Source organism: Electrophorus electricus, chromosome 16 (assembly GCF_041902795.1).
Source record: "Electrophorus electricus isolate QZ-2024a chromosome 16, ASM4190279v1, whole genome shotgun sequence".
In the NCBI taxonomy this organism is placed as follows: Eukaryota; Metazoa; Chordata; class Actinopteri; order Gymnotiformes; family Gymnotidae; genus Electrophorus; species Electrophorus electricus.
In genome coordinates, this window is record NC_137512.1 from 5,689,394 (window position 1) to 5,702,087 (window position 12,694).

The 12,694-nt window shown below is 53.0% G+C and overlaps 1 protein-coding gene across 12 annotated transcripts in view; it reads left to right on the top strand.

Moving 5' to 3' along the window:
- atp11c (ATPase phospholipid transporting 11C (ATP11C blood group)) overlaps positions 1-12,020 on the top strand; it is a 40,902-nt gene extending 28,882 nt beyond the window's left edge. Inside the window, exons 14-31 of one of the 12 annotated variants that reach the window (XR_014117538.1) lie at positions 16-203; positions 306-377; positions 578-651; positions 761-864; positions 944-1,125; positions 1,632-1,898; positions 2,314-2,491; positions 2,587-2,689; positions 2,777-2,922; positions 3,036-3,095; positions 3,547-3,674; positions 4,070-4,205; positions 4,296-4,361; positions 4,462-4,565; positions 5,116-5,272; positions 6,852-6,942; positions 7,797-7,896; positions 8,918-8,949. Coding sequence is in view for 9 of the 12 variants with exons in the window: in XM_035532124.2 (XP_035388017.2) it covers positions 16-203; positions 306-377; positions 578-651; positions 761-864; positions 944-1,125; positions 1,632-1,898; positions 2,314-2,491; positions 2,587-2,689; positions 2,777-2,922; positions 3,036-3,095; positions 3,547-3,674; positions 4,070-4,205; positions 4,296-4,361; positions 4,462-4,565; positions 5,116-5,272; positions 7,797-7,892 (2,061 nt within the window). In the remaining 3 variants the exon portion in view is untranslated. Of the gene's footprint in view, positions 1-15; positions 204-305; positions 378-577; positions 652-760; positions 865-943; positions 1,126-1,631; positions 1,899-2,313; positions 2,492-2,586; positions 2,690-2,776; positions 2,923-3,035; positions 3,096-3,546; positions 3,675-4,069; positions 4,206-4,295; positions 4,362-4,461; positions 4,566-5,115; positions 5,273-6,851; positions 7,279-7,796; positions 7,897-8,917 lie in introns of those variants that run through there. The other 11 variants (XR_014117539.1, XM_035532127.2, XM_035532124.2 and 8 more) reach the window with 11 other exon arrangements.
- The last annotated feature ends 674 nt before the right edge of the window (positions 12,021-12,694 follow it).

Genomic DNA, 12,694 nt, shown 5'->3' on the forward strand with positions numbered 1-12,694 from the left:
CTCTCGCTCTGTCAGGAGAAGGAGGAACTCTTCCTGCGGGCCCTGTGCCTGTGTCACACGGTGCAGGTGAAGGAGGCGGGGCCAGACGAGCTGGGTGGGGACCAGGTGGACGGGCCGGCCGGCGAGCCGCTGCGGCCGGCCGAGCAGAGGGGCTTCATCGCTTCCTCGCCGGACGAGGTCGCGCTCGTCAAAGGCGCCATGAGGTGAGGGAGGGGCCGGCCAAGGGGCAGACAGAGCGAGTGAGCGCCGGCAGGAATAACACTCCCCTCTCTCTCTCTCTCTCTCTCTCGCTCTCGCTTGCTCAGATACGGCTTCACCTTCCTAGGATTGGAGAGTAAAACTATGAAGATCAAGAACTGGCAGAACGATGTTGAAGAGTGAGTTGTGTCCTCTCCTCCAGGGAGCTGGAGCGTTTTCCGAGCCCAGCCTGAGGGCTTCCTTCACCGTGTACCCACGTTAAGCTTTGGCTTCTAAAAGTGTGGCGTGCTGGCGGTTCTGTGCTTTCTGGGGCAGGGGGCAGCCGATGTGGAGGCATGGTGAGTGTGTTCATGGTGCGCCTTTGTATTGAATTGCGCAGGTACGAGTTGCTTCATGTGCTGAACTTTGACCCTGTGCGGCGGAGAATGAGCGTCATAGTCAGGAGCAAGTCGGGTGAGTTAATGTATCATGAGTGATTTGTTAATCATTGACCTTGAACATGTTGACCTCTGACACTGGGTGGTGTTCTGTCTCTTTCCGGTGGGGGGGGGTGCGGCTTCAGGGGACACGCTGCTGTTCTGCAAAGGTGCAGATTCCTCAATATTCCCCCGCGTCAGGCCAGAAGAGGTGGAGCGAATTCGCATGCATGTGCAGCGCAGCGCCACGGTAACCCCCAACACCCACCCCCGCCCCATACCAAAAAAAACCAAAGTTGTTTGCTCACTGTGTGTGTGCTTGTGGTCAGGAGGGCTACCGGACGCTGTGTGTGGCCTACAAGCGGCTGAGCGTGGACGAGTACGCAGCAGCGGATGCCGGTCTGCGGGAGGCCCGTCTGGCCCTGCAGGATCGGGAGGAGAAGCTGATGGCCGTCTACAACCAGGTGGAGACGGCCATGAGTCTGATTGGTGCCACTGCGGTGGAGGACAGGTGAGTGGGCCCGGCCTCCACTCTCATCACCTACTCCACTTCTCGCCGTTGCTGGAGATGGCCGGGGTTCTCGCCGGGCTACACAATCTAGATCCTGCATCCTTGTTTAAATGGCAATCCTCACTGACTCTTGTTTGCAAGAAAAACACCCCTGTTGGGTCTCTTTGGTCTGCACTGCTCCTCACTGACAGTGTTGTACAGTGTGAAAGTAGAGACCTTGGATAGACAGCCAAAAAAATCCAAAAAACCCTGATAACAGCTGAAAATGAAGTTGTTGACCTAAAACCTTGATTTTTTTTTTTTTTAGGAAATGGGCCATTCCACCTTCCCACTCAAAGCGTTAGCGTCACAGAAGCAGCCCGTGCGCGGCTGGGGGATTTCCGGGTGGGCGGGCGGGCGGGTGGGCTTGACTGGGTTACGGTATTCCGTTCCATCTCGAACCAGGCTGCTCTCCGAGGCAGGGACGAGCTGCTCCCTGACCTGACGTACACTTGCGCCCTCTGCAGGCTACAGGAGGAAGCGGCGCAGACCATGGAGGCCCTGCAGGGTGCCGGCATGAAGGTGTGGGTGCTCACCGGCGACAAGATGGAGACGGCCAAGTCCACCTGCTACGCCTGCCGCCTGTTCCGGCGCAGCACGGAGCTGCTGGAGCTGACGGTGCGCACCCTGGAGAGCGGCGGCCGCCGGCGCGAGGAGATGCTCCACGACCTCCTCTTCGACTTCCACAGGAAGGCGGTGCAAGACGCGCCACCGGCCAGAGCAGGAGTCAACAGGTCGGCTGCCCCACGGAATAATGTGCCGCTTGTTCCGTGGAGCCGTCAGGCTGGTTTCACAAAAGAAATTTCTAGAGCTTTTTTTTTTTTTTTTTTTCTAGAACAGGGTTTAATAGTGTTTCACAGGGTTTAATTGGGCTTAAATAGGGTTTAATAGTGCTTTTAATGTAACCCTGCCCCCGCTGGCCTTGGGGAAGTGTTTTCGTCAGTGGTGTCACTATTGGGCCTTTTCTAGCCATCTCTAGTCAGATTCCTGTGTTCAGTGACCTCGTTATCAAGAGCTAGCAGATAGAGCAGGATATGAACGCCCCTCCGTTCTGGCACGGGCAGTTGGTGCTTTTTTTTTTTTTTTTTTTTTTGAAGGTTAGTTTCCGGGAAGTGGAGCTTTAATCTGGTAGCGGGCGTGTTTTGTCAGGAGCTGGTCCTCGGCGAACCCGGAGTATGGCTTTATCGTGGACGGGGCGGCACTTGCCCTGGTGATGAACCCCTCCCCCGACACCAACTGCAGCCGCTACAGGAGCCTCTTCCTGCAGATCTGCCAGAATTGCACGGCCGTGCTCTGCTGCCGCATGGCGCCGCTTCAGAAGGCTCAGGTGAGGCCTGGCGCATGTGCACGAGCGCGCGCGCACACACGGGCTCCCGTACACGCACGCGCACCCGCTTCATTTCTTCGCCCTACTCTTCACAGATAGTGAAAATGGTGAAGAACTCTAAAGGCTCTCCCATCACGCTGTCCATCGGCGACGGGGCCAACGATGTCAGCATGATCCTGGAGGCACACGTAGGCATCGGTAAGATCCCCTCCGCTCTACTGGGAGAAAAAAGTGGGCGGTGTGGGGGGGGGTGTGCCCGTGTAAGCGCGTCCGTGTGCACTGCAGGTGTGAAGGGCAAGGAGGGACGACAGGCGGTGCGAAACAGTGACTACGCCATCCCCAAGCTCAAGCACCTGAGGAAGCTGCTGCTCGCCCACGGACACCTCTACTACATCCGCATCGCCCACCTCGTGCAGTACTTCTTCTACAAGGTGCGCAAGGGGAGCGGGTCCCTGGGGGTGGGGGGGGTGGGGGGTCAGGTTTGCCTCGGCACCCCCCCAACCAGATTCTGACGCCTTGCTCCTCTGCCGTTTTCGCTCCGTAGAACCTCTGCTTCATCTTACCTCAGTTCCTGTACCAGTTCTTCTGCGGCTGCTCCCAGCAGGTGGGTGCCAGGAGCACACGATGGCAGACGCTTCCTGAGTGCTCTGCCCCATAAAAAAAAATATATATATATTATGATTACTCTAGAGAAAAAAAAGGCGCTTCTAAATATAGATTCTAAAAAGGTTCCTGCTTTTCTCAAACACAACGATGTTGCCAGTTTCTCTGATATGCAAATGTTTTTAATATATATATGTAGCCACACACCCAGAGATCCTGCTGACAAGTTATCTTGAGTATCTTGCTGCTAAGTTGGCTGTGTGTGTGTGTGTGTGTGTGTGTGTGTGTGTGTGTGTGTGTGTGTGTGTGTGTGTGTGTGTGTGTGTGTGTGTGTGTGTGTGTGTGTGTGTGTGTGTGTGTGTGTGTGTGTGTGTGTGTGAGTGAGAGAGTGTGCGCGCGTGCCTTCTCCATGGCATTTAACCCCTCCATGCCCTGCTCCTCCTCCTCCTCAGCCCCTGTACGATGCAGCCTATCTGACGATGTACAACATCTGCTTCACCTCCATGCCCATCCTGGCCTACAGCCTGCTGGAGCAGCAAATAGCCATCGAGGTCCTGCTGGATAATGCCACCCTCTACAGGCAAGAGATGGAACCGTGCCGCTGTCCTTCTGTAGGGTGCATCTTGGCCTCACATTGACCTGCGTTCAGCTCAGCCTGGGGTGGTTTTAAAACATTCCTTCAGCATATATTTTTTTTTTCCTTTATATTTTCTAAGGGTGCGAAGTCTAAGTAATATAAAGTTTAGACAGCCACAAATGGTTTTCTTGCAAACACCTGTACTGCATGGAGGTGTGGCAGGAGTAGTAATGGAACGTGCTCGGTACATGGGTTCACGTAGATGTAGGTCTGGGTTTGGTCGACCACCTCTGGCTAGATCACGTAGATGCTGCGACTGTGCCCACGCATGTGAATTTGTCTAGTGACAGCAGGTGTGTAGTGAGACCACGGACATTCCGCGTTTTCTGCACCTGTAGGGACATAGCGAAAAACGCCATGCTGAGGTGGGGTCCGTTCCTGTACTGGACTGTCCTAGCGGTCTTCCAGGGGCTCATCTTCTTCTTCGGGGTCAAATATCTGTTCAGCAACCCAGCGCTGCAGGACAACGGCCAGGTGAGCATCCTGCCTCTCCCGCTCCGTGACGGGACTGTTGGCTGGGAACGTGGAGTCTTCTCACCACCCATCCCTCTTCCCTAATTCCAGGTCTTTGGGAATTGGTCGTACGGGACAATCGTCTTCACGGTGCTCGTCTTCACGGTGACACTAAAGGTTGGTGTGGAGGGCGAGCGGACGCGCCTTGGTGTGGGTGAGTGTGACGTGTGAGCATGCGGCGTGTCTGACTCCGAGGTCCCTCGTCTTTTCCCTCCAGCTGGCCTTGGATACGCGGCACTGGACCTGGATCAACCACTTTGTCATCTGGGGCTCGCTGGCCTTCTATGTTGTCTTCAGTTTCTTCTGGGGCGGCATCATATGGTGAGCACCTCCAGGAAGGGGCGGGGACCGCCGAACCCTCACGCGCACACTACAGGCCAGGAGACTGGAAATAGCACTAGCTCGGCATTCCTCAAAAAAACCCTGCTTTAGCTTCCCCAGCCTTGTCAGATTGAAGGTGTTCATTCAGCAGGTCTGTCAAGGGTAGGTCTGCTCTCCTCCTACACTTAACTATGTTTGGTTTCGGTCTGTGGTGTTTTCATGGTAAAGCCAGTCTGTATGGCCCACAGACCCTAGACGTTGGAATGCACCTCTCTAATCTCTGACTCCATTTCATCTTTTAGCCTATCTGACAACATTTATCTTCACGGTATTCTTCCCTCAATTTTTATAATTTTTTTTTTTTGGGGCACAGTTTGTAAAGCAGCCCTTGGTGACAGAAGTGTGATTTATAAATAAAACATTGCTAATACAGTCTGGATAATTGCTACTTCAATATTTTGGCCTGTAGTGTAATAGTTAGATATAAAACCGAGTTGTGTAATTAATCAGCCCGTGTCCCTCCGTCCCGGCCGCTTGTCGCCCCCTGCAGGCCGTTCCTGAAACAGCAGCGGCTGTACTTTGTCTTTTTCAACATGCTGAGCTCAGTGTCTGCCTGGCTGGTCATCATCCTCCTCATCGTCCTCAGTCTTCTGCCAGACATCCTCCTGGGAGTCCTCCGCAAGCCCCGAGGCCCCCACACCCAACAGGTAGCCCGCCTCCTGGCCCGCCCCTCGCCCTGCCTTTATATTGCAGCACCTCCCCCAACCCACCCCCCCCCCCCTTTTTTTTTTTACACAGTCCGTTTTTTTCCGAGCCCTATTGCTGCAAGATCGGTTCTGCCCTATTGAACTCCTAACTGTACAGCCTTTTACAGCCATCATCAAGCGGAGCCTGTTTATGACTGGCCTTGTGTGTATCTTTCTTTCTCTCTCTCTCTCTCTCTCTCCCCCTCCCCCCTTTGTACACCCTCCTTGTCCATTTACTTGGACATGCGCAGGCCTTCCTCCTCCCTCGCGCGTGACGAATTGCGTTAGCCTAATGCTTCCCGATAAGCTCCCCGCCGTGCCGCCGTCAGCAGGCTGCCCCGAGCCCCTGATTGGTTGTCGCAACAGGAACCTGGTTGGCCCGATCGCAGACGCTGCTCTTCACCCTTATACCAAAAAGGGATACCCCCCCGGTTAACCAAGCCCCCCCGAGCTGTGGAAAAGGGCTCTGCTAAGCAGGCTGCCCCGGGGTCACGAGGTCACAGGATGCCATACGACCCTGCCAGTGCTGCCAAGCTGATCGAACAGTCTGTGCCCCCTTATTAATTACCTGGTTCAGATCTTATTTAATAACCTGGCAGGGCTGAAATTGAACTGTGAGCAGAGGAGCGCGCGTATGCCGGTGTGCGACTCACCGGGCGAGTGATGGTAAGCGTGCGTCGCCTTCCAGAAGAGTTATTCACAAGCGCCGTTCACAGCATGATTTAACAGTTCCTGTGTCGAACCGTATCTTAAAAATGTTTCCAGTACCCTTCATGGATCAGTAGTGGATGTAGTGTGTGCGTGTTTAGTGTTGATGGTGGCACCACACACGCTGAAGTCAGGCGTCGTCTTCTCCTTCAGTCTACTGACGTGCGCTCACGTTCTGCTTCAGGCTGCGGTTCTTGCAGCGTCGTCGGTTTCTGGTTTATAGTCTGGCCATTTAGCCTTTGGTCACCGTTGTTTATGTAGCATTACGATCTGCGAAGTGGCGCTTTGAGGAGCGTTCGTGTTAGCAGTGTAATGGTGTACTGGAATTGGTAACGAGCTGTATGGGACGCAATCTGGCAAAATCCCAAAACCTCAGCACACTGGGCAGCATCTACAAGACGCGCACACACACACACACAAGTCTTCGTCTCCTTTGACCTCTATGAAGGCATGTTTATTCCTGATCTCTTTTCTCCTGAACAATTCCAGTAGCTCTACACGTCCTGAGGGGTTTGGCTCTTCCATCAGACTTTTCATTGTAGGAACCTGTTTGTCCAGGTCTGGTGTCCCGAGAATGAACCTGCAGACCTGTCATGGCGCTCTCTCTCTCGCGCGCTCTCTCTCTCTCTCTCTTGACTTTTTCTTTTCTTACTGGTGTAGTTCCACTTTTCCTAATTCTATTATGTTAAATATTTAACCCTTTGTTTTTCCTCTCTTTGTGTCTCTCTTGTTCCCTCCCTCTCCCCTGCTTTCCCCTTACTTTATACTCTCTCTCTCCTCTCTCTCTCTCTCCCTCCACCAACCCCCCCCCTTTGCGGCCGTGCTGCTGTAGATGAGGCGGTGTCTTCCCTCCTCTGGGACCTCCACGATCTTCGTGCTGTCGCAGACCACCAGCACTCACAGTTTTTCCTGGAGTGACTGAGGTCTGTGGGTGCGCTCCACCTTTCTCCGCCGGGCTCCCCTGCCTGTCTCCTGCTCGTGCTGCGCACGTCTCCCCTCCGCCCGTCTGTCTCGCTCCGCCTCCCTACCCCTCCCTCTGAGAGGTCCCCGGTGGCAGGCTCAGGCCGTGACCTCCTCTCTGCTGCGCACAGGGTGCGCTCCCTCTTGGGTGAGGTCTGCGCGGGGCACCGTGCGGGCCTCGGGCAGTGGTGGAGAGCTGCTCTCTGCGTGTAGGAGAGTGTGTGTGTGTGTGTGTGTGTGTGTGTGTGTGTGTGTGAGAGAGAGAGAGAGAGGGAATGCAGCAAAATGTGTTCAGAGTTCCGTAAACTGCTCAGTTCCCGGTGGCCTTGCCTGCTCTCTATATGTCCAGTCAACCCAGCTCCACCCAGCCCACTCTGCACTCCATGCACTCCTGTGACACAGAGAGAGAGAGAGAGTGAGTGAGCGAGCGCGTGTTAGAGAGACAGACAGACAGACAGGCTGTGTGTATGTGCATGTGTCTGTGTGTGATGTTACCAGTTCGTGTGTGTGCACAAACGAAAAAGAGGGGCAGGGGGGGAAACATTCATATAATTTGTTGCTAATTTCTGTGTATTCATCACTGTTCACTGAAGTTCATGACTGTTTAGTTAAATGGCTCCGTTTCCTGCTTTATTCTGTAATTAATAAAGAGACGCAGTCGCACTGTACTGAGACATTCACACGCTTAGTACACAGCAGAGACGACGTCCAACAATTAATATAGACACAAGAAACGGAAGGAACTGTTTGTGCGTGTGTCTGTGTTGAACACCTTTAACATGCTGTCCTGAGTGTGTCTCATCCCCCCCCCCCCCAGAAGAAGCCGGCTCAGTCGAGTGGTGGGCATCACCAGACTTCAGACAGGCCTCTGCTCATGAGAACCTTTTCAGACGAGTCCAATACTGTCATGTGACCAGGTACCAGACTCCACACCCGGAGCCTTTATCACACTGCTTTAGCCCTCTGAACCCCACCTCCTCACACTACGGCCCACGGCCAGTGGTACCCCTGGGATACTTGGGCTCTGTCTTTGGACCCCCCCCCCCCCCTGACCTGTATAATTTTCCCTGCTTACTACAGTTGCTCTCTGTTGCCATAGCAGCCCATGTGGATTGGCTGAAAAGACTTTGTTTTGTTTTTTGTTTTTTAAATCATGGCTATAAGTCACGTAGCAAAGCTATCAATGAGCCCCATGCTACTGAAACATTTATATTAACACCACCTCACTGGAGCTTGCGAAATGATCCATTAACACAGGCCTGGTTTTGCTCTGGGAAAGCTTTTAAAGTTTGGAAAGGATTGTAAAGTTTTCCGCTGGTATTATGCTGCATATGGAGGGACGTGGCACGTAGCAGGCCTGGAACGTTTAGAGGAAGCTTCCCGACACATGCCAGGTGGGATGTGGGAATAATTGGCTTCAGCAGGCAAATGGAGGATGTTCCTTTCAGCCTCAGAGGGAAGCCCCCTCTCCTAATATCCCCCCCCCACACACACGTGCTCCGGGAAGTCTCCTGGGTTGCGGGATGCAGTTAATCCACTAAAACTCTCCAGCCGCGTTTTCAGGGGACCCTTGTTGTTGTCAGAAGTGTGTGTGTGTGTGTGTGTGCGCGCGCACGTGTTGCACATTATGTCCGGATATACTCCATTTTGTCTTTTTGGTGCTGTGGCGTTGACTGATGATGGTTGTCCTCTCTGTGCTGTCGCCGTGTGTCGCACGTCCACACCTCTGGGGTGTCTAACCTGCCTTGAGCCCCTCAGTGTGGTGGGTGTGGCCACTGCCCCTGGGCGTTTACCTGAAGCTTCAACCCTGCCCTCTCCTGCATGCTGCTACATGGGGGGTGGGGGTGGGGGGGGGATTAATGGCACCATTCCGTTGGGGACGAGGCCGTGCGCTGGGCCTGTCTGCCGGCACTAAACCCTCTTCTCTGTTCTTCTCAGCTGTCCAAGGAATCCCTCCTGTACGTGGACAGGTACGGTAATGGAGCTCGTCGCTTCCCCCTCGCAGTAACCTGCTCCTGGCGCCACTCGGGCTAGCAAAATCACAGCAATGCTCTGCTCTCTTCCATCCTAACCCAATCGAAACCCCCTAAAAAGTGATCAGTTTCAGATGGCATTATTTTTGATTTGTGGTGTTGGTGTCTTACATTAAATTGGACCATTTGGAAAGGGGTGTGTTGGTGGGGATTGTTGTTTTGGTTTGGTTGTGGAGGGGTAAAAGTTACCTTCTGGTAAAATTCAGGTGTAATGTACAGAACATTAGATTGGGGCTTTGTTTAGTACCTGACATCTGATCAGTTATTAAATAACGCAGTTATCACACATTGTAATGTAGCTGACATCTGATCAGCTAATAAGCCCAGCAGTTACACTCACTGTTGGATCCAGGGTCAGTGTGTGGGTTTACATGAACTCTGCTGGTGTTTACTCACAGCTGGGAGAGTCGTGCCCACTGTGGCGGGAATGTAACTGTCCTCCTGTGTTTGGTCTCTGCTACAGATCGCCGTGGTAACCCCACTGTCCTACAAGCACCTGAGAGAGCACTACTGAAGGACGCCTCCAGAGCCTGGGGGAGACTCCCGGATGGACCCATAACTGGCAGCAAGTCTGCCGGTGCCCCTGCCTGCTCAAAAACCGACAAGAAAATGGGATCAACCAAATGAGGACACACACAAAAAAATACCCAGCTCAGACCAGGCGTAGACGCAGTAGTCTGCCAACCCTGTGTTCTCTCTCTCTCTTTCTCTCTCACGCGCTCTCTCGTGCTCTCTCTATCTCTTGCTGCCTCATCCTTCTCGCTTGTCTAACATGATTTCATGCAAGTGTACTTCATCAAAGCACGTGACCTTTTTAATGCATTTATTTTTTGCCACCGTGTCCCGCCACGACCCTGTGCATTGCTGAGGCATGGGGTGCTCCTCCGCCCCCCCCTCTCCACCTGCACGCGCACACCGGCACCACGTTGCTCTGCTGACCTGAACTGCCCGGCCCACCACCGTCGTAGTGTCGTCTTTTGTGCCCTCGCACTGACTGCATTTGTCTGCGAGGTGCCACTCCGACAGCCCTGACCCTGTGGGTGAAAAGCTGCATTCCAGCTACGTGCTGAGCACTGAGCCAGGCGGTGTTCACCACTGGTGCACGCGAGATTGGGTGGGTGCTTGTTTGTATGGGTGGGGGTGGTGTGTGTATGGGTGAGAGAGTGGTAAAGAAACATCTTAGTGTTGTAACTTTTTTCTTACAATGATGCAGGGATTCAGACATTAGATTATTGATTTTTTAACTACATGTGTGTGATCTGAGCTTGATAGAACCAAACGATGATAGAAACATTGTCTGCTTTCCGGATTCTGTCCTGCTATGGGCATCCGGGTTTTGTTTGTTTGTTTGTTTTTTGTTTTTGTTTTTTGTTTGTGTCTGTTTGGGGGCACTCCCTTATGTGGACCAATAGTGAGGACGATCCCTTGTGCTGCCAGATGGCTGACTGCTGAACCTGCGCTGACCTTGTCTGCCAGTACATGGGGAGGGTTGGGCGGGCGGGGGGGGGGGTGTCGTGAGCGTCTCTCCGTAGCCTCGCCCCCGCTTCCGGCCGGCGCTCACCGGCCGTGGGACATGTACGCGGCACGTGCCAGTCCACGCACGCGCTTTGCTTTAACGAGCCCGGTGAACCAACCGGGGCGGTGGGAGTCGGGGGATGGGGGTGAGATTCCAAGTGCCAACACTAGAGCTCCTGGACACCAGAGTTCGTGCCACTGTGAGGCAGTTTTTTTTGCCCTCTGTTCATGCCAGCATGGTTGCGAGAGCTGCCACACTTCTCCACTTCCTTCTGTGCATTTCTTCGTTCATTCCATTTTTAAGTGTTACTCTTTCAGTCTCTGTCTAAGTTCTTTTTAAAATTGGTTTTGGACTGTGTGGTTCTATTTATTGTGGTGTATATCAAAAATTATATTTTTATGACAGATTTTTTTTTTGTGTGTCTGTTTATTCGTCAAGGGTGATTGGCCAGTGGCAGTCAGTTTTCACCTGTGACCCTGCCCACTCAGCCTGCAGCTGTTGCTCCTGCTGTGGGGCGGAGTTCCCACACACACACACCCACCCCCCTCGGTTTAAGGCTGGAATGGTGCGCTCCGCCCAATTTCATTAATCCCTTTAAACGAATGCTGTTGGTCCATACCTGCTTTTTTTTTTTGTACCTGCTAGTAGCCCAAAATGGGCGTGGAGAACCGCGAGTTTCGGCATGGCTTGTGAATGGGTAAGTGTCTTTCGTGAAATCCTCTGGCCGTGACGGGTGGCGTGCCCCGTTCCAGCGTAAACCCCGTGGGCACGTTCATGCAGGTGCAGTGGGTTAGACCTCTGACTGTGTCGAGCATCATACACCGAGCTCATGTCATTTGCCTATGAGCACTCTCAGATTCTACAACAAACCATTATTTTAAGAGAGTATATGTAAAAGCTCTATATTGTATTTTTATTTATCTCTGTAAAGGTTTTATGTGGAACTGTCCAGGTGATTGCTTACACAACTGTATGGCAGTGATGTTTTGAGCTAACACTTTATCAGAAATTTTGTCTGTCTTGAATGGCGACACTGTTATTCTGAGCAACACACACAGTTACTAAGGTGTTTGCAACGGGTGTGTCTCTCTCTTTGGGGGGTGTTTGAAACTCAGAGTGGAGAGGGGTGAACAGTACCTGCCTGCAAAGTTTCAAATCCCCAAACTGACATGTGACGTACATCACAGATGCCATTTTCAAAACCTGTGATGATTCTTGGATTCTCACGTTTGCCCGAAAATAACAAACAAATAGTTGATTTGTATTTTTACTGCAAACCTTTTTTCGAGCCACTTTTCTTTTTCTTACAAAAAAAAAAAAACAAACATAAAAAGCATCAGCGTGGGTGGAGGCGGGGTGGTGCAGCAGGGTTCCACCGGGCCGCTGTGTCACAACTCCGTCTGCACACTCCGCCTCCAGCCTGCTGGCCGGAATGCACCAGTCTGTTCCAAATGAAAACCGTCTTTATCTAATAAAATTGTTTTAAAAGAGACTGCTTTCTGAGCTTCATTGTGTGTGTGTGGTAGTTATACAGGGAGCCGCGTCTCCTTTGTACTCCTCCCAGACACAAGCAGCCGTGGGGCGCTCAGGGTCCAGGCTGTGTTGAGGACGGACCAGTCCCCCGCACCCTGCAGCTCTTGTGATGAACGCCGCGGTGGCTGGCTAAGGGATGCCTGGAAACAGGTGCTCTACAGCCGGCGAGACGCACGTCCATAAAACGCGCCAAACGGTTATGTCTTTCCAACGTGTCCCATGAAGTGGCAAGGTAGTTTCTGGAAGGAGGCGAGGGCCGGGCATATATTCGATAGAGCAGGGGGTAGTTTATTAGCTTGGTTGCAGTAGTTCAGTGCGACACCGAATATGGAGCAGTCAATGTCATACAAAGGCCTCCAGCTATGCTCGATGTTAACTCGCACAGCAAAAACTGGTTTGACTGGTTTGTGTGTGAACCAGAAGGAGACAGGCACGTCTCCGCTCGTGCTCTGAACGGTAAGTGGGCGGGAGAGTAGGAAAGGGAACGTGCGTTCGTTTCCTACGGTCGCGCTCGAACCGCATGTGCGCGAGCGTCGGAGCATCCGCGTGGGACGTGGGCCAGCGTGCAGGAGCACCACGGGAGCGCTTTAGCCACATTGACCAATGAGGGGAGAGCCGGAAGGGGCGGGGCTT